This window comes from Plecotus auritus (assembly GCF_963455305.1).
Source record: "Plecotus auritus genome assembly, chromosome: 2".
Lineage (NCBI taxonomy): Eukaryota > Metazoa > Chordata > Mammalia > Chiroptera > Vespertilionidae > Plecotus > Plecotus auritus.
In genome coordinates, this window is record NC_137771.1 from 212,648,070 (window position 1) to 212,675,090 (window position 27,021).

The window sequence follows — 27,021 nt, forward strand, 5'->3', positions numbered from 1 at the left end:
ACGTGGCCTGGTCACCCTTGGTTTCAAGGCCTCTGAATACCTAGCCCTATGCATGGGCAAACTTTCCTCACCAAACCCTAAGGTTGCCCTTGGGGGATCCTGTATCTCCTGACTGATCTGAAAACAATTCTTAAACTTCTCATTTTGTTCCATTAATTGTGGAACTGAAATATGTTTGCTATGAGAAAGTCATTTGTCTCTGGTGATACCTTATACATTATCCATAGGAAAAAAAATAAAAGTCATTTGTTTAAAAAATTACTGAATATTTGTTGTTTTACCCCTAATGCCCGATAACTTTATATTTTAAAAATAATTTTGTTGAAAATGTTTGTTGTATATCTCCTACTACACTATATGAAAAAATTGTTTGAGCGATACCCCCAGCATGCTCTCCAAAAGGTATATCTAATACCACTCTTATTCTTTATTTAAGACTACCCAAAATGTGCTCTCTGAATTTAGTGATGATCCATCCAGATATTTTCTAGTGATGCAGAAACAAAGAAAAAGAGTTAGTCTTACCAGCTAAAAGGGCCTTTAATAATTTGTTTTCCCGGTAAGTCAAACAGCTGTTCGAATAACTGCTGAGCAGCCCTGGTAGACCAGTACGACCTTTCTGAATTGATAAAATCCTAACCTAAAGAGCCTATATTTTAGAACATGTGTACAACCCTACTGAATATATAGTTGTTATAATTTGGAAGGCAAAAACCATGTGGCTCCCCGTGGTCAATAATGGCTTCAAGGACTTGTTGGCTTTTCAGATGTCAGAGACCTTCGGGGGTCTGTTGATATGTAGGAAATTATACCCGGTGCTTATGTTGTTTGTAATCCACGGATACTCCTTCCCATGATAGCTCTGGGTTCCCCCGATATCCAGGAGTAGTATGTCATGAAAGGAGAATGAAGCTTCCATTCAGAATCCTAGTTGTGCAAGCATTTGGAGGAGTAACTCGGGCCATCAACCAATGAGGATCGCCATCCTCACCCTGGACTGCTGCTAGAAAATTCCTGCAAAATTTCCTCATTCCTCATTCCTCTGTGCTAACCGTGACACTCCGTTCACCCTTTCGCTGTAGCATTCATACACACAGTCATTGTTATGTGTCTTTCTCCACACTGGCCTGCGAGCCCCTGGAGCAGCTCTCTGACCTCCACACCTGTGACACTCTTGGAAAGGGCTCACAGGGCTGAACAATCCTCCATTGCCTGGAGCATTTATCAGTTATCCATTTTCCATTCAAAAATCCCAGCACTGCTTGTTTCTTTTGGACATTTAGCTCGTGGTGAAATTAAAAAATCCATACCCTCTATAAGATTTATCTATTGCCCATGACCTGATATTAAATATGCATTTTTATGGTTATACAAGGAAAAATTTAAGTGGTAGACATCATTATAATTATTCTGGAATTCTACTCTCTTGAGCAGGGTGTATTTAGTAATATTTAAGGCCTTTCCAAGTACTAAACTTTCTTATTCTACAAGCCTTGTCCTTGCTGTAGCAGGATTAACCTTTTTCAAGAAAACAGCCCAACAGATGTTTACAGTGGGCTTGTGGCTTATGAAAAAATAAAGACAGGGAGGTGTTACAGGGAAGTTTACAACCCATTAAAAACAAAGGACTTCAACAAACGTTGGGGGCACTTAAAGCAACATAATGGCAACGTACCAAGCCTGCTGAAGTTCTTAATATATTTTACTGATTTTTTACAGAGAGGAAGGGAGAGGGATAGAGAGTTAGAAACATCGATGAGAGAGAAACATCGATCAGCTGCCTCCTACACACCTCCCACTGGGGATGTGCCCGCAACCAAGGTACATGCCCTTGACCGGAATCGAACCCGGGACCCTTCAGTCCGCAGGCCAACGCTCTATCCACTGAGCCAAACAGGTTAGGGCATTTTTGTTTTATTGATTTTTTACAGAGAGGAAGGGAGACTTAGAAACATCGATCAGCTGCCTCCTGCACACCCTCTACTGGGGATGTGCCCGCAACCAAGGTACATGCCCTTGACTGCAATTGAACCTGGGACCCTTGAGTCGGCAGGCTGAAGCTCTATCCACTGAGCCAAACCGGTTAGGGCTGCTGAAGTTCTTTATGAGAGCATCCTCAGGGTTCTTATCACAGACCATAGAAGAAACTCATGAACTTTCTTTCCAATGCTCCAGAAAACCCTACCATCCTTGGATGGACTATTTCAATAAAGATTCCTTAAGGTTATAGGAAAAAGCCCCCGCAGGTTTTAGAGCAAGTCTTGCTTCTAATGCAAACCATAGGTTCACTGAGAGGTGATTTGCAAACAAATACAGACATTTATATCCATGAAATTCCCAAGTATCCAGAATATTTATTTTGCCTTGATGTTTTCTCTGGAGCTGCAAAGACTACGATTGAAACCGATTGGGAAAACCGTGCTTCAGATGTTCTTTCAACTTACTCCTGTGGCAATTTAGTCAAACCACCTGCTTGGAAGTCATCTAGTTGCAGTACCCAGGTTGGGGGAAAACCTGCCACATTGTATAATGCCCTAAGCAGGTTTTGGCTCCCACTCGGCCAATCCATCTTAAATAGCGGCTCATGCCCTGCATCTAGCAATACATATGGTCAAGCAATTTAGCACAAAAAGGAAAGGCCCCACAAGTTGGCATCCCCGTGGACATTAATCTTTGAGAAAACCAAATGGGTCCAACTTTTGCCAGAGTTTAATAGCGAAGCTGTCACATTACACAAATGACTCTGGAGTCTGTTAGCGAATGGCAAGAAGAGATTGGGGGGGGGGGGGGTGGAGTGGAGGAGGTGGGGCTGCTGAGTGGACTGTTTTCAAAGTGGCTCCAGTTTTTAGGGGAGGGGCCGGGATGCTCCGCACCGCACTGTGGGAGAGACGAAGTAGTTAAAAACCGTTACTAGCGACGAGCCTGAACCTCGGGGTGTGGGTATATAAGAAGCGTCTCCAGCGCAGAACGGCTGCTGCCCTGAGACCCGCGACCTGGGCGCACGGACTCAGCCCTTCACTCGCCCCGAGGTCTGGGAGCCGATCGCCGCGGGCCGGTGGGCTCTAACCCGGGCTCCTGCTGCGTAACCTGGGACCGACACTCAACCCCCCAACTTCTGTCCCCTCTCCTTAAAGGCGCACCCCCCCCCCCCAAGTCGTGCGCTCCAGCCCAGCACACCCGCGCGCGACACCAGCGCGCCCGGCGCCAGGTCCGACCAAAGGCGATGCGTGCAGGGGACCAGGCGGCTGGGCTCGGACCGCGGGAGTAGCGCCTGTGGGGAGGTAGGGAGGCTCAGGGGTTAGAGACCGGGCTGAGGCCGCCTTCGCTCTGTGCAACACCTGCTGCCGCCGCCGCTGCCGCCGGGCCGCGATGAGCCGCGTGGTCTCGCTGCTGCTGGGCGCCGCTCTGCTCTGTGGCCACGGAGCCTTCTGTCGCCGGGTGGTCAGCGGTGAGTCTGGGGCCACCCGCTCGCCAACCAGACGAGCAGAGATCTGGGATCCTGGGGCTCGCGGGTGAGGGCGGGGCGGGGCAGCCGGTCCCAGCGTGGACGGCCTCCCCGGGGTTGGAGAGCTGTGCGGGGCAGGGAGCCGGGAGGAGGCGTGGGAAGCTGGATTGCGCTGTGCGTTCTCCTCTGCCCCTCAAAATACACGCAAAAAGTTAAAAAATTTCGGAAGTGCTTGGTTCCATAGCTGCGAAACGACCTGGGCTTCATCGCGAGCAGCACGGCTTTCTCAGGGAGTAATTTATTTCCACTTTCTTGGCAAGAGAGGTGGTCGCAGGGCAGGGCTGGGCACCTGCGACAGGGGTGGGGTACCGCGGAGCCGGGGGACGGAGAGCCGCTGCGGGGATGCCTCCCCCTGGGGGCCTGGCCCCGCTGCAGTCCCCACCCCGAGTTCTCTGGGAGGATCTGGCACAGATGTGCGCGCCGAGAGTCACTGGGGGTCCCCTGGGCGCGCAGCCTTTGTTCTCAGGAGGCTGACAAAGAACAGGGGGCCGGTCAGGGGACGTTGCTGCCCTGCCTTTGCGCACCTCATCCCAAGTTGGGGACCTCTCAGAACATGAAGTCGGCTCGAGTTGGGCTGAGGTATATACATGGCGACGACTGCCTGCAGGTCCATGCTCCCAGCAGGTGCCCAATTATGTCGGCGGAGTCCGTGCAAGGGACATGCATCAGCATTGGCCAGCTTCCCAGCGTTCGCTCTGATTTTTCTTTCCCTTCGACTTTCACGCGCCTGTTGTTGAGCCATTTATATTTGACTCGCTCTTTCTTACTTTTTGGGAAGGTCTCTTAAAAAAAAACAGGAAGATTCTCAAAAGCGTGACTAGGGCCTTACTGAAAATTGAGCACAGACAGCTCCTTTTATTGAAATCTCCTGTGATGCTAATGAAAGTGTTGCGACGAATGTTTGTTGACTGTATATGGGCATGTGTTTTCAATGCGGGGAGGGTTTTTCTCATGTAAAAAGCACAGATTCCTTTTCACAGTCTGTGCATCTTAGAACAAGTGTCCTGGAGGTAGAGAGAGATGACAGATGACGGCAACTTAATCAGTAGTGAAGCCAGACCTTTAGAAACTGGCATCTTAAGCTTAATTGTTACTGATCTTCCCCTCAGCAATATGTGATGTCTTACATCTTCAGGATATAATTCTTGAATGTCTGGTTGTCTTTCACTCTCGACTACCTTTTTGGCACTCTGGAGACACTGGAATTAAATACATTGTGAAGTGTCATTTGGAAATGCTATAGCTGCTTGCTTTTTTTGGGGGGGGGGGAGGGGAGGAGAATCTGGTTCAACATTTTAAAAAAGAAAACGCTACAGTATGAAAAAGGATGTTATAGAAGCCATTACATTAGCTCATTCCCCCCTAATTTAACTTTGAGGAAAAAGTTTACTATTTCGACTCATCTGAATTATACATCTCTAACTGCCTTTGTGTTTATAAGAATGATTCTTGCAAAGGAATAAAGAGCAAAGACCGGGCATTGAGCATAGGTGTTTTGTAAACACATAGAAACACTTCTTCTTTGAATTAAATAGTATCTTTTTGGTGTATTCTTGTTTGTATGTCTTAAACTTTGCAAGGGAGGGAAAATATATATGATTAAAATTAGAACTTGAAAATTGCTGGTGAAACTTTATTCTGCATTGTTATTGCATAAATTGTTATAAACCTTTTACTGTTTTTTTTCCTGTTATTTATAGGCATCTTGCAGGTGACATCTGGAAAATTTCTAATGAACTGAACTTGATCTATTTGATTTAGCATAAATGATGATGTTTGCTTGGTATTAAAACAATTAAGTTTTTTCTTATGAATAATTGAATTGTCTTTGGCCGTACAAGTTCACATTGACATTTAAGCATTATAAATTGATTTGTGATTTTATGCTTTGAAGACTATCTTTTAAAAAATATATATATTTCAGACAAAATGGCATGAAGACAGAACATTTTAAATCTGGACATTTTGGAAGTAGTAGGTCTAATGTCTGCCTGGTCAGTGTTGAGTTTTGAGTGGTGCATCAACTTTTTCATGCCACTAGGGACCATCTACCAAAATCCTCAAGTGTCTGTTGACTGCAACAAGTTCCTTGGGACCATCATTAGGAATATATTTACAATATGTTAAATATATTTTCTATTTATTAAGTATCAATACAGCTATTTATAATTTCATCCCAGAAAAATGACAGGAACTCATAAAATAATCCTTCATAGAAATTCTCATCTTAGTACTTTAAAATATTCCATTATAAGATACTTCCCAGTACTTTAAAATGCATCATCCTTTAAAATTTGAGAGCATTATTTATAAAGGAAGTGAAAATATTTTAAAAAAGCATTTCAAACAACTTTATCATCATAATCTTCCCTCTAAGAGTTCATAGCACCTAGCAGTAGTAGAAAAGTATTTTTACAGGTCAGAGGCCATGCTTATTTTGATGCGTGGATATACAATACAAATATCCAATCATGAGGATAACAATCAGGTAGTACATAGTGAATGTATGATTCTAAGTTGGGAACTCCTTTTAGGGTCTTAGATCGGTACTGGTTTGTTGCTGAACACAGATGTGTAGAGACTATCTCCGGGGGCTGCAGCCATTTAATTTTATCAAGTGACTGGTAGGTAATGGAATCCTTAGGACAAAGGTAAGAGGATTTTACTTATGGAGATAGAGATACATATGAAAAAAAAAAGTTCAAAATTCAGGTTCCAAAGATGGGAAGATGTATTTGAAAAGCATGTGGATATTTTTAAACATATGAAGTGTTTTGAAGTAACATTTCTTTTTTTTTTTTTACTCTCTCCCTCTTTTCTTTTTTTTTTTTTTTTTTAGTGCACACAGCAGTGATCCCCAACCTATCTGTGCTGCAAAATGGCATTGAGTATGTTTCATGGTACCTCCAGATTTCTGCAGAACATTTTAATATGTATTATTTGGAACTTATTAAAATTGGCAAATGTTTTATTTAGAAGAGTGGATGGTGTAGAGACTTCTCTTTTTATCACACAGAAGCCACAGAATACTGCAAAATCATGGTGATGATCAGTAGCCAACAGATTAACATAATAGCATAGGAGATACAAGAATTGTTATCCCAGCCTCTGGTAGTATTCCATGACATCATCAAAAGCATAAAGTGATGATGGTGCAGTTTTCAAAGATGCAATTACTTTAAGCATCTCTTGGGCAAGAAAGGAACAAATTAATCTTATTGCTAGTCATTTAATAAACTGCACATTCATCATAGCCATTAATTCCTAACTGCTGTTGTTCAGCATTTTACGGCTTTGTTTTTAGAACTCTTTTTTCCTGGAGATGGCAATATCTATTCCATTAACACAAGAAAAGAGGCAGTGTTGTTTAATAAAGGGGTGCAAGCGGAAACCCGGCTCATGTCCTCACTGACAATTTTTACTTTTTCTCACGGTGCTCTATGCTAGGTGGCTGGATGCATACACCGCCAGGAGAGACTGTTTCTTTCACACATTAGGGATGATACAACATGGCCTGACAACTTGATTCTAGCTATCCTCCTTATAGTTGGCTGGAAAATCAGCGTGGGTCTTGTTTGTTTTATTTGGGGGAAAAAGGGGGGCTTGATAAAACAATCATTAAAGACATATATGGTCTGAAAATACTAGCTCGATGTTCCAATATTAATCGTGCAGCTAAATGTTCAGTAGGAGAAAATCCACAGCCTGCTTAGAAACAAACTCTCAAGGCACAACCCCTTGCATATATTAGGCACCCAGTAATCAATAATGGATAAATACTAATAATTGCAACATGGAAAACACAAATAATGAATGTATTCATCAATCCTTTTATCTATGAAATCTGTCACCTTAGAAAAAAGGTTCTCTTTGAGGCACCTCTGTGGGCCGCAGGGAAATCTGGGTAAATGCATGAACTGCCTGGCTCCCTGGTCCTCAGCCCTGAGTTCACCACTGGTGAGCTGCGTGAATCTGGGAAAATTACTTGACTTTCAAAGAGCTGTGAGATGGACCCACGTGACCAGCCCTGTGCCTGGAGCTGAGGCCACCTACAGGAAAACACATTATTATTATTTTTTCTCTAGCTAAACAGCCTATATCACCAGGAGAGAGATTTTCCTCATTTACCCAAAGGCATGGATTGTGCTAACATTGAGGCCCTGCATATTAAGCTCTTGATAAATGCCAGGCTACTATTATGATTCTTATTTCTTTAAAAGTCATAACCACTCTCACTTTTTTTAAAATGTATTTTTATTAATTTTGGAGAGGAAGGGAGAGGGAGAGAAAGATAGAAACATCAATGATGAGACAGTATCATTGATCAGCTGCCCCCTGCTGGGGATCGAGCCTGCACCCCAGGCATGTGCCCATGGTGGAAATCGAACCCAGGGCCCTTCAGTATGCAGGCTGACGCTCTGTCCATTGAGCCAAACCAGCCAGGGCCACTCTCACTTTTTAGGAAAGAAAACATTAACGTCCTCAATGTCCCCACAGTTCAAGTAGAACTCTGGGATTCCAAGCCAGTTCTGATTGATGGAATGCTTGAAATCTTAAGTCACACAAATGGTTTGCCATTTGTTATTTAGATCTTGATTTTAAATATTAGATTTTTTTTTTAATTAAAAAAGGAATCTCATTTCCTTGTCAGGAAGCGTGTGGTATTTCCTAGCTGGAGAGGTAGGACTTGCAGCTGCACCACCACAACCAAATGACCAAAGACTTCCGTTTTGTTTTGTTTACCAATGTAGGAAATGGATTCCAGCACATCTTAGTAGCGCACTATGCAGCTCATTGAATCATACAACCTCTGTTGCAAAAATGAAGTTTATTATTATGAAATATTTTTATAAGGAAAATTCTTAAGAAGTTGGTGTAATATTGAACCCTGAAAGAGAACATGGAATCAATAGCTTTCCCTTTCTTTCTAGTTCAAAAGTGTCAGCATTGCCATCAGAGGTCATGTGACACTGAGTATTGTAGTATCAGCATACTTATCAGTGTGATTTTTGAAGGGAGTAAGAAAGAATTATGAAAAACAAATTCTTTTGTGCGATTCTGACCAACTGTTTGAAATCCAGTCAGCCTGGTTTGGGTTTGTGATGTAGATCCTCTTTTGTACAACTTTTTCTGGGCCACCTAAGGTAGGCCATAACTGAGCAACAGGAATTCATAAAATGTCTTGTACATTTTACTGAATACTGGGGTATAAATTCAATAGTTAGTTAATATTGATAATATCTGATTATAGTATGAGGTCTAAGAAAAATGTGATTACTTTCCTAACACATTGACGACTCACCTGTCAGAGAGTTAATACATATAAGCAAAATAACACCAAGATCCCTTTCTATTCAGGAAGAAAAAGTAAACTGCAATGCATTTATGAGTTTGGCCCCACTTTTACATTATTGCCAAAAGCATTGAAACCTCTGCCAATATTTAGCTCTAAAGGAATTTTAATGACTAAGAAAAAAAGACAAAGTCATATATTCATGGAAATAGCGCAGTCTTGGCTCTGATATTGATAGGAATGTTTATTTTAATAGGCAATACTGAGAATGATCTCTAAATAAAAGTTCCTGGGTACATATGTAAGGGTGTGTGTGTGTGTGTGTGTGTGTGTGTGTGTGTGTGTGTGAAACCAATAGGTGTAGACTCCTAGGTAGAAGATCTTTTCTCTCTCTTGTAAATAAGCCAACAAGCCAAGGCTATTTCTCACTACAGATGCTAAGTAACATTTAGTAAATTATTGTTCGATAGTATCAAGTTAGCCTTTGTGTAGCAAAAACGGTTACACCATTATCTGAATATTTATCTGAATATGTTATGGGTAGTAGACTAGTCGATAGAAGGCTAGATGAAGTAGATGGAATAGATGGAAGATTAGAACTTCTGTATTTCAAAGTGGTGGGTGGAAGATTTTATCTGAATATAACACTTAGAAGTAAGAGAAAAGGAAATTCTCTCTGTGATCTCACAGAATGAGAAGGGAGGGAACCATAATGGTTCTCTAGGAATATTAGCCTTTACAGAAGTGGGAAAAGTTGCTTCCAGCAGATCCGTATTAATGGGATTTTTCTGGGAATCAGGGCAACATCTGTTTCCCAGCTGTTGGAGTTCCACTGCGATGACAGCCCAGTGTGGTCAGCTGAAATGACAGTGAGCAGTTCAATAGCTACTTCTTTTGCTGCAACATGGACTAAATTTGCCTGAGAAGGTGGAAATCAGTAGTGAATGTAAAGAAGTTCACAGCGTCAGCTTTAACTGACTACGATATATGAATGTCATTAAAAAAAACTGCAGTGTTTCCATAATTTCCTGGAAACTGCCATGCTAGATCTGAGCTGCTAGTGACTTTTCAGTTCAAAGTCTGTGGACACAGTTTATATTCAATCAATACACGTTGGAGTCAATGTCTATCTGTAGTTGGTAACTGGCCACTGTCCCGATTCTTTGAGAGATCCTCTGCAATGCAGCCACCACAGTCTCCACCCCCTGGCCCAGGACTCCCGGACCACTCCATCATCCCCAGTCACAGCCACAGCGAGCACCAAGATTGGCTATCATCCAGGACCCAGGCAGTATTAGTTGTTAATTATTTTAAATATAACCCCTGTCTATGGATTTTCTCTTCTTATTATTATTTCTCTACAGACTGACATTTATACTTTGCTAATAGCTAATTGTGCCAACAGGAATTTTCTCATGACACCAAAAGCTGTCTAATTAGAAGCACTATCTTAATTTTATAAATAAGTTTAGTCTCATCATTTTTGTACTCTCACCATAAATAATAAGTCTGTGCTGCATTTATTTTCAATATGGAAAGATAATGAGCAGAGACTTTTAGCACATAAAACATACATACACATCCTCTGAATGTGTATATATTTCTTACATAAATAACTTTTACTTATTAAAACTTCTAGCTTATCAATTTTTTTTAAATTTGGCTTTTTGATCTCTTGCAAAACAATCTTGTTGGACAAGGTTACTATTTTAAAAGTACTGGAATCAAATCCAAGACTGAGATTTCTTAGAATGAAAAACTAAACAAATTGAAACCTCAAGGGAATGCCGTTGAGAGATATTTTGAAACTTAGAAGTATGTAAAGGATGCAGAAGATGAAAATGGAAACAGAGCTTGATTTAAAAATATAGACATAAAAATCACTAGGCTTCATGGCATTGTTAGCATATTACCAGAAGTGAAAATATAAGCATAAAAATCACAAGGCTTAATGGCATTGTTAAACTATTACCAGAAACAACATTTTTAATAATGAAGTCATCTCAAAACTCAATAATAGACTAGGAGAAACTTTTTTAAATAACAGTTATGCTAGGATCAGTCATTGGGTCTTCCATAATCATCGCTCAGCGAATGTTTCTGACAGATTTGTCCATTTGAAGTCTCTTTAATTCCAGTTTCCTGAGGGAATTCATACCTGCCTGCTATTTTTCATTAACAGTTAGTTGGGGCAGTCTGCTAATTTGTTCATATGATTCAATGTGTTGCTCCTGGGTCCAGATCAGGGTTAATGAGACAGAGGACAACTGGCTGCCATTTTATTAGTTGGCTGTTCTCTGCTTGTGTCAAGTTATTGGATGCCTGTCACTCAAACACTGTTGTGAGGTGAATGGCCTTGCGCTGATTTCCGCTCCCTGCTGCCTCTGTGTGTCATCAGAGGTGATTAGCTGCTGACTCGGAGAAGGGATGTGTTACCAGCACTGGCTCAGGGTGATATACTGTAATTAAGAGTGCAAATCTGGGATGCTTTATTTTGTTCCCAGTGTTTAAGTACAACAACACCTCCAGACACCATTGCTGACAACTTTTCTGGCTCAGCTACAAAATTAAATACATAGTGAAAAAAGCCTTCAATCTCAAGAGAAATAACGTTCCTGCAGATGAACCATAAAAAAGCAGTAGAACTTTGTGCTTAATTTCTTAGCATAAAGTCATTTAACTTAATTTTACATAAAATAGTATGACAGTCTACTTTCCAAGGCTACACCTAAGCTGAAATCAGACAAAGCCTAAGAGTGGTGTGCGCCATGGGCAGCAGGTTGGAGATAAGGAACAGTGACAGAGAGGGGTTCCTGGCAGTTTGTGAAGTTGACAACCAGAGGTAAGAGGTGAACCAATGAAGATAATGAGAAACAAAACAGCTTGACCATTGGGAGAGTTGTATCATCATGGCTTACCTGTTTGGGGGTAAAATGGGGGAGGGTGTAAACAAAATATTCCATTGCTGGTAGAGTTAGCTAAGTCCCATACACTATGGCTTCATTATGACTCGACATGATCGTGCCTATTCATAGTATGACATCAGGAAAATTCATTCTCTTAGTATGTAGGTGTATGTGAAATTCAATTTTGAGATTGTTTTTTCAATGAAATTTTTTGTTTTGTTGCCTGTGTGTTTAAGTCATCTGTTTTGTTTGCTGGCTTGCTTGCTTTTCAGGCCAGAAGGTGTGTTTTGCTGACTACAAGCACCCCTGCTACAAGATGGCCTATTTCCAGGAACTGTCCAGCCGAGTGAGCTTCCAGGAGGCGCGCCTGGCTTGTGAGAGTGAGGGGGGAGCCCTGCTCAGCCTGGAGAACGCAGCAGAACAGAAGTTGATAGAAAGCATGTTGCAAAACCTGACAAAACCAGGCACAGGGATTTCTGATGGCGATTTCTGGATAGGCCTCTGGAGGAGTGGAGAGGGGCAAGCGTCTGGTGCCTGCCCAGATCTCTACCGCTGGTCAGATGGCAGCGGCTCCCAGTATCGGTGAGTCGGCTCCTGAGGGGGATTTCTGTTCCCTGTAGAGGATGTCAGAATAGAACAGGTGACATCACTTAGAAGTGTTCCTGCTGCTCTATACAGAGTGGGACAAGAGTAGGTTTTCAGTGTGTGGAACCCAGTTCTTGTGTTATTATTTAATAATAATTGTGTTAGTTTATTAATCATTGTATTATTATTAATCATTGTATTATTATTTATTAACGACTGCATTGTTATTTATTAATTATTGCATTATTTTTCTACACGAACAACTGTAATCCTACGTTTGCCCCACCCTATATTTTCAGAAACTGGTATACGGATGAACCTTCCTGTGGAAGTGAAAAGTGTGTTGTGATGTATCATCAACCCACGGCCAATCCTGGCCTGGGAGGCCCCTACCTTTACCAGTGGAATGACGACAGGTGCAACATGAAGCACAATTACATTTGCAAGTATGAACCAGGTAGGATGTATTGCAAACTGACACAACCTATTTTGTGTATATCTGCTTGTATTGTCTTATCTTGAAGCTTTGCTACCTTGGGCTCTTTTCGTTTTTCTGCTGTGAAACATGACTGTACTATGCCGTTTGTCCTGTCATGCAGTGTCCTGAAGCCCACTGTGTGCTACAGGACAAGCTGCCACAGAGTGAGGACCAGAGCAACTAGAAACTATAGAAACTAGAGTCACTAGAAATAGAAACTACAGTCACTAGAAACAGCTAGGAAGTACCTAGAAACATCCGGGAAGGTGTCTTGAAGAGGAAATAATCATTTCCAATATTAAGGTCAAATTGTGTTTTTGTAAATTGATTTAATGAAAAATAAACATCTATTTTAAAATATTTTAAATATTCAGTATGGTGTATGTGAAGGAGGTATGTCACCAAAGCACCCATAGATTTACACATCTGAGCAACAGTTCTTTGGGTGATCATCTGGGGAACTTAAGGGATCAAAGGAACATTACCTTAGGATTTCATGGCATGATTCTTGGCACATACTCTTCAGTGAATATCAAAGTGGTCATAGCTCATTGAACCAACCATCGTGAAAAAAGGTAGGGACGTGTGCCATGTTCTTGCTGTGTTCCTCGTTCTTTGAAATATGCCTCCTTAATTAGCTTTTGCTAGAGTCTCTAATTCGTTGCCCTATGCAGCAAATGAGAAGATTGCATTGACCTAAGCTACCGCAGTGTAGTTTCCTATGGAAATAGTAAATTTGAATTACTTTGAATAAGACAGCTCAACTGAATTGATATTTGGCCAAAAGGGAGATTAATCAAAACTGTATAAACTCATTTTAAAAAATAATTTAAGGAAGTCAAATTAGATACTTAGGCTTTGGGATTTCTTTTGGTGCTATTTGTCTCCTCAGTTTTTGGAAATACATTTTAACTCTTCTGTCTACTTGACCTCATGTACTCATGGAAGGCAATCATAATCAAGTGCTGCTATTTCCATTATTCTCTTGAAATTACATGATTCCTTTTTCTCATAAGACCGTGAAGCACAAGGGATTAGTTGAATTAGATTTACTTCTCTGTCATGTTTATCCTGCTCTTGAGTATATTAGCCAACTTTCTCTCCCTGGTGAGTTTATTCTTTAGCAGCCCCTGGGTTGCTAAATCCATCATTACCCTTTTAGAACCCTTTACAAAGCTAAATCTGTTACACTTTTATGTTTTTTGTCTTCTTTTTTTTTTTTCTTAAAAAATATAAAGTTGAAATTCTCTGGTAGTTTCTATTTGCAACTGTATGTACTCAAAACTCTTAAACGGATTATATTATAGAATCTTCTTAATACAATATTGTCTTCTTTTCTGAGCTTTTAGATGAAAAATTTGACCTAAATGTATTTGTTTATTTTATTTTATTTATTTATTTTGGCCTTCATAGTTACATTATTCAGGACACTATAATCTCAGAATCTTCTTGACTTGTTTCATATTAGATAATCTAGGTTTATATCACTCATGGAAGAGCATTGTAGACATAAAATTATTTTTTCCTTTATCTCCTACGGTCTACCTAAATCTTTAAATATTTATATTTTGTGAACTTATGGTTAGCCCTTTAATGAGGGACTTGGAGAATTAAGCAGTGGGCCTACTTAAAATTTACAAATTATAACACAAATTATTTTGAACTTTAATTATTTCTCTATCTATACCAGAACTACTGTTTAATTTGGACGTAATCTTCTCTTTCTGTTCCAACATACCATCTAAGCATGACTAGTCATATCCAAAGTGAATAATTTACTTCTGAGTTTGCCTGTTCTCTTTGCCATGATTTTTGTTATTGTCCCATGAGCTGCATATCTATTCTATAGGTCTACCAATGTTACCCAAATGCATTTTTATAGAGATACATCTGAATCTAATTTTTGCATTTATTTAAATTGCACTATATACTCTTGTTCTTAGACATTAAAAATAACATGTATGGAATTATGTTTCTAAAATGTCATTACTTAATCAGCAACTGCATTAAATTAAATTTTATTAAAATGATTTTTAAACTGACGAGTTCTGTGTTGATCAGTTACATAATATCTGTATTATTTGTTCAGCAAATACCAGTTGAGATAGGCATAGAGTGACTAACTGAGTTCTGCAAAAGAATGAGTGTAGGGTAGGACTGTATCTGAAACCTAGTAGAGCCTATTAAAGGGTCAGGGTGAAATATGTCCATAATGATAATAAATATTATTACAGGATGGTATATGATTAAACTCCCAATGAATAGAGACTATGTGGTCAGTCAGAGTAGTAAACATTACATTGAAATGATTTCCTATTCTGAAACCAATGTAAGATGCTGCATATGTACTTTTCTTTCCATCACTTGACAAAAATAAATAGGAAAGTATATTTTTGGAACAAATGAAAACAAATTTACTGGGCATTTTTTAAATAATTTAATATAGTCACTGAACTATTAATTTAACAAATAAGACCTAGAAAAATAATGAGGTGATAGAGCAGTACCAGGTCATGGTAAGATTTTCAATATCTTTTAAGGGCATGGAATTGAGGAGATCTCATCTCATAGAACCAGGGGGAGAAACAACTCACAACCCTTAGTTTATTAGCATATTTTAAAAAGAGGTGGACACTATTAGAAATAATACCTAAGGATAGCATTATTTGTATAGGATAGAAATGTGCTTGGAACATTATTTGAATCACCAATTCCAAATGCAATCCATATGCCATCTCCTGCTGACTATTATTGTGAGGAGGAACCTAAATATTACACTGATATTAGTACCAAAATCATCTTTGCTTTGCGTGCTGTTGAATTGCAGTTAGTGGCTCACAGTCTTATGGTAACTGCTTCTTGGTTATCTTTGCCTGGCTTCGTGCCTGCTTTGATATTATTGTCTGTAGACATGCTGTTGATTGCTAATGTGGTTATGGTTGCAAGGATTCACCAACTAGATATTTGATTTAAAGGTAATTAAATGTTGATTTTCTAGTAAGATAATTGCATGTAAATATGAATTCAAAATATAATTCTTAGTTGTAAGTTGTTCAGAAGTCAAAACTGGTGTTTTTATGGTTTTATAATAAACTTTTATTTTCATCTGTTTGCATTTCTTGTGTTGATCACTACATATGATCATATGATGTCTGTACTTATTATCTAAAGAGATCAAGCCAACAACTCCTGGAGAGAAGACTTACTTTACAAACCAACCAGAAGATCCCCATCAAAATGTGGTTGTTACTGAAGCAGGTAATTCGTTCTTGTGTCTTTAAATCCTCTATGGAGAACAGAAACTGTTTAAACTCTGCTTCTAGTTGGCCCCAACTTTTCTTGTTGCTTGGTGAAATGGTGCACTAAATATGGGCCTATGGACATTTTTTCTTGAACTAGGTTAGAACAATTGATGCTAAGCTAGTTTTTGCATACAAGAACCCATTTTGTTTTCTTCTGATTAGTTATGTATCTAGCACTAAACTAAGTAATCCCCATTAAAATCTGAATCTACAAGGAACTTCCCCAACAATGTATAGGAGTTATGATGTAAATTTTCACATGCAGTGGCCTGCCAACAGTGTTGTGCTGGTAAATGTTTAAGGATTGGCCAGGGTGAGGTGGGTATAAAATAAAAAGTGATCAACCAAAGAACTGTGTGCATGTATGCATAACCCATGGACAGAGACAGTAGGGTGATGAAAGCCTGGGGCTGGGCTAGAAGAGGTCAATGGGGAAAAGAGGGGGCATATGTAATACTTTCAACAATAAATATTAAAAGAAAAACAAAACAAAACACCTGATTCATAGACTTGGGATTTTCTGATGTAAATACTCCCTGGCTGCCTCCAACATACCACTGTCTGCAAAAGAAACAATGAAATCCCAGTGCAGATGGCATGTTAGTCAGAAATCGTTTTAGCCTGACTCTATGCCAATTGGACAGGAATGGTGACTTATCCTAGTTGCTTTGTGAGGATTGAGCCAAAGACCCAAAGTCTCAAAATCTTTCCACAGGCCATCCAAAATCCACAAAAGAGTGGGGGATACTGTCTCTTTTTCTTTACTAACATAGATGCGGGATCATGATGGTATTTGGAAAAGGGAAAAAATATTTTGTGAATTTTTAAAATTCTTGAAGTCACCTGTTACCTGTTGGAGGCTCAGGAGTTGATGAAAATACATTATCCTCATTCCTGGACCTCAGCTAATATACCATCTCATGTTAACAAAGGAAGTGATAGGTAGTTAAATGGATAGTTTGCTCTGGTTGGTCCACTTTGGCCAGAATTATTTAGATTAATAATGATGTCTGCTTGTGATTGGCTAGCTCAATGCATAGTTTTCCATTTGTTTTTCCTGTATGGATATGATGTTAAAGCTTAGTGTGCTTCATTTTCAGATGTCTGATTTTAAACCATTCAGAACATCTAAACCTAATTAAAGAGAATCTATAAATAATTACATTAGGGATATTTGCCCCCATATGACATTGACAAAATGTTCAAGAAGGCCATTTTATGCTGTCTGAGACTTCAGTTTTTTATTTTACTGAGAATACCCAACATGATCAAGTGTGATGGAACAGGATTAAAAATGATTCATTTTAGAATTTAATTAAGAGCAAGTCTTCATGCCTCTGAAGTTTTGTGTCGCTGGGTTATGACTATATCATCAGTTAATATTTACGTATTTTGGTGTAATGCCAGGGAGTCTTGCATATCATCATGACACTAAGCTTATTGGTTAGGATCATTATGTGTCCAATAAATGAACAGTTATTTTAATAATGATGATTATTCTTTAATAATCAGTGCTTGGATCTCTAAATAAGAACTAAGAAGGATTAGTGAAGGAGATAGCTAAGATCATTAATACATTATGAAAACTAGCCCTATCTGACTAGCAGATTTAGTAATGCTTTTGGAAATATGGACACTGAGTAGGAGCATGACAACCAATGCAGTATGATTTTGATTTTGATTTTTAACAAACATGAATATGTTATGTCATTAGGCTCCTTAGTGCTTAGGGAAGAACCTTGTTGAGAACCTATTTATTGATAATAATTTTATTTTACCTTAAATTCTGGGAAACTTTTTATATAACTTTGGTGTTAGAATTCTGCTTCAACTGTCTTTTTACGCTGGCTGTTTTACATTTGTAGGCATAATTCCCAATCTCATTTATGTTGTCATACCAACAATACCACTGCTCTTATTGATACTGGTTGCTTTTGGAACCTGCTGTTTCCAGATGCTGCATAAAAGGTAAATCATTCATATATGCAGAGATACCTTGGGAAGTTTTAAATTAGCCTGAATTTATATTTTTAATTTGCCTTAAGGAAGTTCTGATTTTTGTATCTGTCAGTACCAATGCAGTCTATAAAACCTAGTAAGATATATCTTTTCATAGGATTCATGTATTATCTCATTCAATCCTCACAAGCCATATGAAGTAGGTACCCTTCAGTTTCTATTTTTCAGTTGAAACGATGGTGGCTGAGATGGGTTACATGCTTTGCCTTGGGGCTCATAGCTAGTGTATGTGCTGGATCTGAATGCTTGTAAGCTTGCAACATATGCAACTATACTGTCCCTTGTTTATTAAGTATAAGCATTAATGCTAAACCTTTCAATCTTGACCTCAAGTTGAATGAAAGACTTGATTTTTGGGTAGGTGTACTTTGTAGTATTTTTTCAAAATCTCAAGTCATAGCCTATTTCATTTCAAAAGGATCTTTTAAGTGTAGGAAATAAAGCACACTGGTAAAGATAGGTCACTTTTTGGTTGGCAGCTTGAAATAAAATGACACATTTTAATAGCCAGATTCCTAGGAGCATTCTTTTTAAAAATATATATTTTTTATTTCAGAGAGGAAAGGAGAGGGAGAGATAGAAACATCAATGATGAGAGAGAATCATTGATTGGCTGCCTCCTGCACGCCCCACACTGGGGATCGAGCCCACAGCCTGGGCATGTGCCCTGACTAGGAATCGAACCGTGATCACCTGGTTCATAGGTCAACGCTCAACCACTGAGCATGCTGGCCAAGCTTAGGAGCATTCTTTTATATCTGTTCATTCATACCCTTGAGTTAGAGATAAAATTTTTTCATGTGTATCAATTTGTCAATTCAATTAAAATAATTAATATAGGAAATATAAATATGTATGGAAGGAAAAAGGAAAAGATGTTGGATTTAAATAAGAATATGTTTGTTAGAATAGACTAGACCAGCGATTTTCAACCAGTGTGCTACAAGAATTTTTAAAACATGCATTATCACACTATTTAGTCAGGGTCACTGACTTCTTTTCCTTTAGATTAAAAAAAAAATGACAACAGTCAACACAACAATAGCTGTCTGGTGTGAATGAATAAAAATTTGACTGATTTTTTTGTCAGATTGGCAAAAAATAATTTTTGGTGTGCTACTGGATGTTAGTAATTAGTTTGTATGTGCCATGAAATGAAAAAGGTTGAAAATTGCTAATAGAAATTGATCAGGAGAATTCCCCCATTATTTTTTTCTTTTGATGTTAATTTTTCTTCTTTCCTGAAATAAACACTAAAGAATCCACTAAGTAAAAAAAAGTTCCAGAGAAACATTAAATAGATGTAAACTCTAATGTTCACATACATTTTAAAAAGGATCCAACCTATAATTTACTGGCTTTGTAAGTAAGACATTTTGAATAATAGTAATAAATAGCCAGGCCAGTGTGGCTCAGTAGTTGAGCGTCGATCTATGAACCAGGAGGTCATGGTTCAATTTCCTGTTTTAAATTATTTTTCAACATCTTGTACAGAATAAAGACAGTAGTAATATCTAGCTTCTTCCCTTAATTCCTAAGACTGTGGAAAATGATTTATCATTATGGAAAGCAATGATGTAGAGGGAGGATTAGATATAAATCCCCCATAATCCAGCCAAACTGTTAAGGAAAAGCTGTAAATAACAAGTCAGCCTGAAAAAAATAACTTGAAAGATATTATGTAGATCTCCTCACTTCTAAGATAAATATTTCTAAAGCGCCAGTAACTGAGTTTTCTCTAAAGTTTGTTTGCCTTCTTCCAAATAGTGGGTGTTACTGTAGATATTCTATTCATTCAAAAGTCTTCCAGGTTTTCCCATCTTGAAGATCTGTGGCATTTTCATTGTTTGAAATTCTCAGAGTGAAAAAAATAAACCAAAATAAAGTACCTCTAGGTGCCGGAATTAGCTGTAGTGATTAATTCATTCGTTCTTAGATGCTCCCCTTTTCCTTTCTTCCAGGAAAGCAAGGAGAAACTTCATCAAGGACTCAACTCCATTATCATCTGAGTGCCTTGCAGAAAATTTAAATTCCAACCTGGTACACATGATGGTTTCTATCCTTCCATGTCATGTTCAAAATAATTACTCTTATTTCCTTGACTAGTAGTAACTCTTAAATACAATAGGAGTGCTACACAAAAACTACAGTAATAATCACATCACCTTTTTCACCATTAAAAAATTTCATGTTTTTCATCAACTTTGCTTGATTTATTTTCCTTTCTAGATGACCTCATAGATAAATATGTATTGATCTTACTTATTTGGATGCAAATCTCCAAAACATATATATGGAACATACTACTTTATTAATAACAAATTCACAGTTAAATTGAAGTCATTTAAGTAATATTATAAAAATATATTGCTCAGGCTTGTTTAGGAAGAGCTGTTCCCCCAACCCCCCTTTAAGGAGTTCTGCAAGGTCAGGTAGAGAGAGTGAAAGGATGGGTAGAAGGCAGACCTGTGGGGATTGGAGAGGGTACTGTTGGGAGGGTCTGTGGGAGGAAGAAAGTACAGAGCATGGTACACAGGAACAGGAAGTGGTTAGTTGTGCAGGTGAGGGCTCATTCTCAGGAAACGAGATCAAAAGGAATCTAGAGCTTGATCAGTAGTCTGGTATAGGATGGTGGGTATGTTTAGGAACAGGCTGCTTGCAGGAGCCTAAGAAATGGACATTTTCTGGAGAGTTGAAGATAGCACAGCCTGAGGCACAGGCTGGAAATGTGGGTCAGAAGTCTATATCTGCTGAGAGTGAAGATTAATCTCAGATCTAGGGAAACTCAGATACCCATAAATTATCAGCACCTGAATCTACACTGTTTTCAGTGATGGAAACAATAATTAAACTTCCCGGGATTAGGTAACTTAATTGTAGGACCAAAAAACTGATGGGAGGAGGAGAATAGGAAGGTCTTATACTTAGGAGAAAATCACTATTTTGATGATTTGGCATTCAATACAGCATATGCTAATGGAGGATTATTCAAAATGCCACATTTCAAAAATCATATTCCAAAAAAAATGAAGATTTAATGGTGATTATAATGAAAATTTTGGCATTGTGTCAGACACATTTGTGTGTGTGTGTGTGTGTGTGTGTGTGTGTATCTGAATTCTAAACTATGACGGATCCAACAGAGAACCATCAATTTTATTTTATTTTTTTCATAATTTCATATGAACTGTTTGCCATCTTCACATAGTGGAATAATCTAGGATTTTTTGTAGGAATGAAAAAGTAGGCTGGTGAGAGAAGGACACTTTTAATTGTTTTTTTTCTTTTTGGTTTTCTGATTGAGTGATGTTTTCAACTCTGTCTTCTAATTCACTGATTTAATTCTCAGCTTCCCCTAATCTGCTGTGTATTCCTTCTAATGTGTTCTTTATTTTTGATATATCAATCTTTATCTCAGACTGTTCTTTTTTTCATAGTTACTATATCTTTTTTCATGCTGTTGAGCATCTTTACCATCATTACTCTGAACTCTGTTTCAGATAAATTTCTTATCTCTGCTTCATTTATCTCTTCTGGAGAATTCTCTAGTTCTTTCATTTAGGGGTTGTTTCTTTGTCTTCTCATTTTGGCTTTCTGTTTGAGTTTGTGACTATGTATTAGGTAGATCCTCTACACCTCTCACCTGGGAGTGCAGGAAAGTGTTAAAGGCTGTTTCTGACTAATTAGATCAGACAAAGACTCAAAGCCTCCAGAGACTGCCTCTGCCTACAGACTAATAGGATTCGGACTTGAATTGCCTCCCAGGCAATCATCCTTGGGTGTGGCAGAGTTTTTTTTCCAACAGGTTGGGGCAGTTGCTTCTGCCTGGAGGCTAATTATTATTTTTAATCTCTTAGTGGCATCAGGGCAAGGTGTTTTCCAATAGGGTGTATCGACTGTCTTCCCCCCAGGCAAGGCAAATGTCTGTGTGGGAAAAATGTCCTCTGCTGTGTGAGGGAATGACTCAGCCCAGGAAACTTGGGGTGTCTGCCTTCTGGGCTCTGTCCCCCAAATCTCCATTCTTGGTTTCTGCTCTCACAGCTCCAGTCCACTTCACCCTCCTTCTGCCAGAGCACAAGGTGGGTGGCTCCACAGGGAATTTTGTGTGTTGGCCCTTTAAGAAGGTGCCTGAATTTTCATCTGTTACTCTCTGGTAGACAGGGTCCCCATGCTTTTCACAGCCAGATGTTATGTGAGTACCCTCCTCAGTTTTGGTGGTCTCTGCTGTGGGGCCCAGCTTGGAGGTTAGATCCCAGAGTTCTCAGTGGTACCCCCCATAGCTGAGATATCTCTCCAGGACTTCAGCTGCTGTCTGTGGGCACCTGGCTAGCCCTTTCATGCCTCCGCCCCTCCGACCTGTCTCTGCATTCTCCACTTTTGATCCTGGGTGTCTGGGTTCTCTCTTGCAAGTTTTCCCTTGATTACTCAGGAAGTTTTTCTGTATTTTAGTTGTAATACCAGTTTGTTCCTGGGAGCATGTCCGCGCAGCATCCAGTTACTCTGCCACCATTTTTTAATCTCTAGAAGGATACTTTTATAATAAGGTTCTGAGATACATACCTCCATTTGGACCAAGACATGCTCAGTTTGATAAGGAGTCTCCTACATTGAACTTATTTCTTCTTATGTTTTTCAGTAAAGGAAGGACAAAAACTAGCCCAAACCAGTCCACACTGTGGATTTCAAAAAGCACGAGAAAAGAAAGTGGCATGGAAGTGTAAAAACTCATTGACTGGCAACAGAAAACAGAGGTTTGTATAAGGAATGGCATCAGAACCTTAGCTTGGAATGGCTTGAAATCTCAGAGGATCTGCAAGATGAACTGTAAGCTCCCTCTTGAGGCAAATATTAAAATGAGTTTTCTATGTTTATTTCATTTATAAAATACGCTGTGCTAATAATGGAGTGAGACATGCTTTTTTTGCGAAATGATGCACCCAAACTTCAAGTAAGTGGAATGGGCCATGCGGATAAACTTGCTGTCAACACATCGGCAGTATGTGTGTCAGAAGCAGTTATTTTTGTTCCTTTTACCTTCCATAAGTTGTAATCTAGTTACTGTAATGTAAATTGTATTGAAATTTACGGTGTGCAAATACATTTTACCTTTATGTAAGTGTTTGATAAAAATGGACTGTTCTAATAATTTATTTTTATGGTGATTCATTTTTCAATACATGCTGTTTTGATTAAAGAAATATATCACTGTGGTCAACTGAATTCACAAACATAAATATATTACCATAGGAAAAAGTTTCCTTTCTAGAAATGGTTCATCTTTCAGTTTCTCTGCTTTGGATCAGACAATGTGTAGGAGATCTCTTCAGAAATAAGAAGTTATTTCATTAACTGTGGTATAAATCCACTCAAATATTTTACTTAGAGGCGAGAATTGTCTAAGTTCAATTGTGCAAGACATGTGCCTTACAATTATTTTTAGTTTAAAATTCAACAGATTTTGTAATAACTTTGTTAATAACTGTATAAATGATATTCTCCATCTAGAATGAAAATAGCAGTATATACATTATAAATCATATGTCTTCACATGTTGCCTATATAACCACAAGTAGCTTGCTGAGGGCTCTGGAATCAATTTGGTCCCTCCCTTGACCACAAAACAAAGGGTTGTCTGGGGTTTGGGAATAAAACTGGAGGCAGATAGCTGCATCGTTTGTCTAAGGTTTTCTTCTAGCTCTGATTTGCCTCTATCAGCAAATGAAGGGGTTTTACAGTTGGGACCAGGTGAATGGTCACATTGGTGTGGAGGTAAGCACAGTACACTAACATTTCAGTGAGGAAAGAAAGTATGAGTTAGTGTGAAAAAATGACTGGAGGGCATGGATGATCACTGTTCATTGCTCAGGCTTTGGCTGGGAGAGTAAATTGTCTTATCCCCTGGTTTCTTCAATGCTTGTGGCTTCTTCTTCTTCTCAAGAGAGAGTTGTAACTATCTGGTCTTCACATGTCCCTGTGCTTCTTTGAACCAAATAAAAAGTTCTTGTTTCTGAAGAATGAGCATTCGTGTTGTGTAAATCTCTCAAGTGGACAAAATACACCTATGTTTGCATCAGTACATGAAGAGGAGAACAAATTACTGTTTGAGGGTGGTGAGAATGAAAGCGGTGGTTATAGAGTGTTTTAAACCTCAGCTTTTTCCAGCCAGTCCTTTTCCGTTAATCAAGAGATCTCACTAAGGCAGTTCACAACTAGAGTTGGTTGACAAAACTAAAAGGCAAAATAGAAATTAGTGGGCATTGGCCCCTCTTCAGCTGCCTAGAGGCTGAGGGAATGGGCAGCTGCAGCCTAGGCTTAGATCGGCCCATGCTGAGCACTCCCCTTTCTTTTCTTGGCCACCCATCTTTCGGGCAGAATGAAGACCAGCTGCTGGGATCTGCCTCATCTCTCCAGGCTCCCACCGTGCATGTCTTCCTTTCTTGAAGACTCGATGGGAGGAGACGAGACTTTTCTCACTATTTCTGCCTCCCATGACTACAACAGCTGCACGCAGGAGAGGCAGAGCTGTGGGGAAGGGCCTTGTTGTGCCTTCATCTTGATCCAGGCCTGGATAACTCTTCTGGCATTAATTACTAAACTCATAGTTACCAGGAGTGGGACACTTACTCTGGAAATGAACTTCGCACTTATTAGAAGACTAGGGACCCGGTTCACAAAATTCGAGCACTGGAGAGGGGTCCCTCAGCACAGCCTGCCCCCTCTCACATACTGGGAGCCCTCAGGGGATGTCCTACTGATGGCTTAGGCCCGCTCCCTGTTGGAGCAGTCTGGCCTCCCTTTGCGGGAGGCGACCGGGCTGATCAGAGAAAGGCACCAGCCCCATCACCCCGCTGCTGCAGCTACTGCCAGTCACGGCAGCCACCAAGGTATTTTCATCAACATGGACTCCAGTCCCTTCACCATGAAAAAATGACAACTTTCTTTAGGCATTTTCAAGATGTGCCTTTTATAAGATATGACATTTCTTTCTTTATTTTTCTTTTTATCCTCACCCTGAGGATATGTTTCCATTGATTTTTTCCCCTTCCCTCAGATTCCAGGCTCGGCCACTTCCCAAGCCTTCAGCCTCCGCCCCAGGCTGTAAGCTTGGGAAGCAGGCACCCCCCCAACCCTTCCGATCCCAGGCGTGGCCCCTTCCGAAGCCTACAGCCTCCGCAACAGGCTGTAGTCTTGGGAAGCAGGCACCTCCTTCCCTTCTGATGGCAGGCTCGGCCCCTTCCCAAACCTACAGCCTCCGCCCAGGCTTTAGGCTTGGGAAGTGGGTACCCCCGTCCCCCAAGCCTAAAGCCTCCGCGTGATGGCCGGCTGGGAGTAACCTGGGTGCCGAGGAGGTTCCCGGGACCCAGGTATGTATGCAAATAAACTTCCATCTTTATTGGGCTACTTTGCATACTCACTGTGATTGGCTGTGGGCATAGCGGAGGTATGGTCAATTTACATGTTTCTCTATTATTAGGAAAGATGGTCAAGAGACTGTCCTAAGGGTTTGTTAACATTGCAGCTGACCTTTGAAAAATACAAAAGGACTACATGGTGTGGATGGGTTTTTTTTTTTTTAGAGCATAGTTCTTAATGTGTGTTTTGAAATGTAGGTGAATTCTGGAATAATATTCAGGTAGTAAAATCAAAGAGCACACCCTACCCCTGCTGTTCCATCCTTCCTAACTATCAGGAACAGGTCATTGGAAAGGTCTTGAATAGTGTCTTCAGGGAGTCTGGCTTTCTGTCCTCAGAATAAATTCTACAATTGCTCACCAGTGGTCACCAGTCCCTCTTCAGTACTTCAATAATGATCATTCCTTTTAGGTGTAGCCCAAATTTCATTTCTTCTATAAAGCCGGTCTGTGCTGATTGATCCCATCTCTCAATTCTTATAAACCTTACTCTCTCCTCTATTCCTTTGGATCATATAGACCCATGCAAGAATGTGTGTGTATGTGTGTGCATGTGTTTGTATTAAGTAGGTAGGAATTTTGTCTTCCCAAAGGAGTCACTATATTTTGTGTGGCATGCGAAATTGAAGTTTGCACTTACTCTGGAAATGATCCAAGAGATTAAAGCAGTGAAACAAATTAATTTATTCCACATTTTTGGTCTTCTAATGGGCGATTCAGCTGTGTTTAAATAAATGTTGCACATGTTAGAAACATCCACTGTAACACACATAAATTGGGAAAAATAATTTTTTACTAGTTGCATTTCTTAAATATGTATCCTTATTTTTGAAATTTAAAAAAAACAGCTTGTAAGAAATGGACATTATGAATAATTCAGTTAATAAAGGATCTAATAAAAAACTACAATATCGGTAAATTTACCGTTTATTTTGATAGTAGGGGAATATATAGACTTGTGCTTGTTTGCTGTTTAATTAGCTTATTTGAGAGGGATGTTCAATCAACTTAGTCCAGGTCTCTGACATGAGCTTAGAATACATACTTTTTATGAGTAGGGGAACCATTAAGAATATGCTCAAGATGAATTGGAAATGTGTTTGGTTAGAAACGCAGGAAGACTATTGAGTTTTTTATAATAGCAGTTTAAGCTGAAAGTAGGTAATTTCCAGCAGTTTATTTAGAACAGTAACAGACCTTGTTCAAAACAGTCTATTTCACTTCTTTTTCTAACTTTTCTTTAAATAGGAGAATATGATAAAAATGATTAAGAACAAAGGGAATTATATCTGTGAAAGAATAGCTGTTCACAATAAAAACCAAAATGTATTATTTAAAAGTTACTTAGTATTGTAAAGATTAATTTAGTTTTTTTGTTTGTTTCCCTCCCCCCAGCATTTCAGTGGCATAGATAAGAATAATGACTTTTAGAAACTATATTTTACAAAATTCTAAATTTCCAAACTTTTTAGAATGGAGTGGGAAAAGTGCCTGACTTTTGTGTTTGGTTTAGGAAATATT

General features: G+C 39.3%; 1 protein-coding gene across 2 annotated transcripts; it reads left to right on the forward strand.

The window, feature by feature from the left end:
• Positions 1 to 2,909: 2,909 nt before the first annotated feature.
• On the forward strand, positions 2,910 to 24,106 carry CHODL (chondrolectin). Of its 2 annotated transcripts, XM_080658255.1 has the most exons (7): positions 2,945 to 3,448; positions 11,977 to 12,286; positions 12,589 to 12,746; positions 15,939 to 16,025; positions 17,935 to 18,037; positions 20,050 to 20,128; positions 22,725 to 22,818. In XM_080658255.1, the coding sequence occupies exons 1-7, from the start codon at positions 3,370 to 3,372 to the stop codon at positions 22,725 to 22,727; spliced, it is 819 nt and encodes a 272-aa protein (XP_080514381.1). In that variant the 5' UTR covers positions 2,945 to 3,369; the 3' UTR covers positions 22,728 to 22,818. The 2 variants fall into 2 exon arrangements, with proteins under 2 accessions (XP_080514380.1, XP_080514381.1); XM_080658254.1 differs by lacking the exon at positions 20,050 to 20,128 and having other exon boundaries at positions 2,910 to 3,448; positions 22,725 to 24,106.
• Positions 24,107 to 27,021: the final 2,915 nt, after the last annotated feature.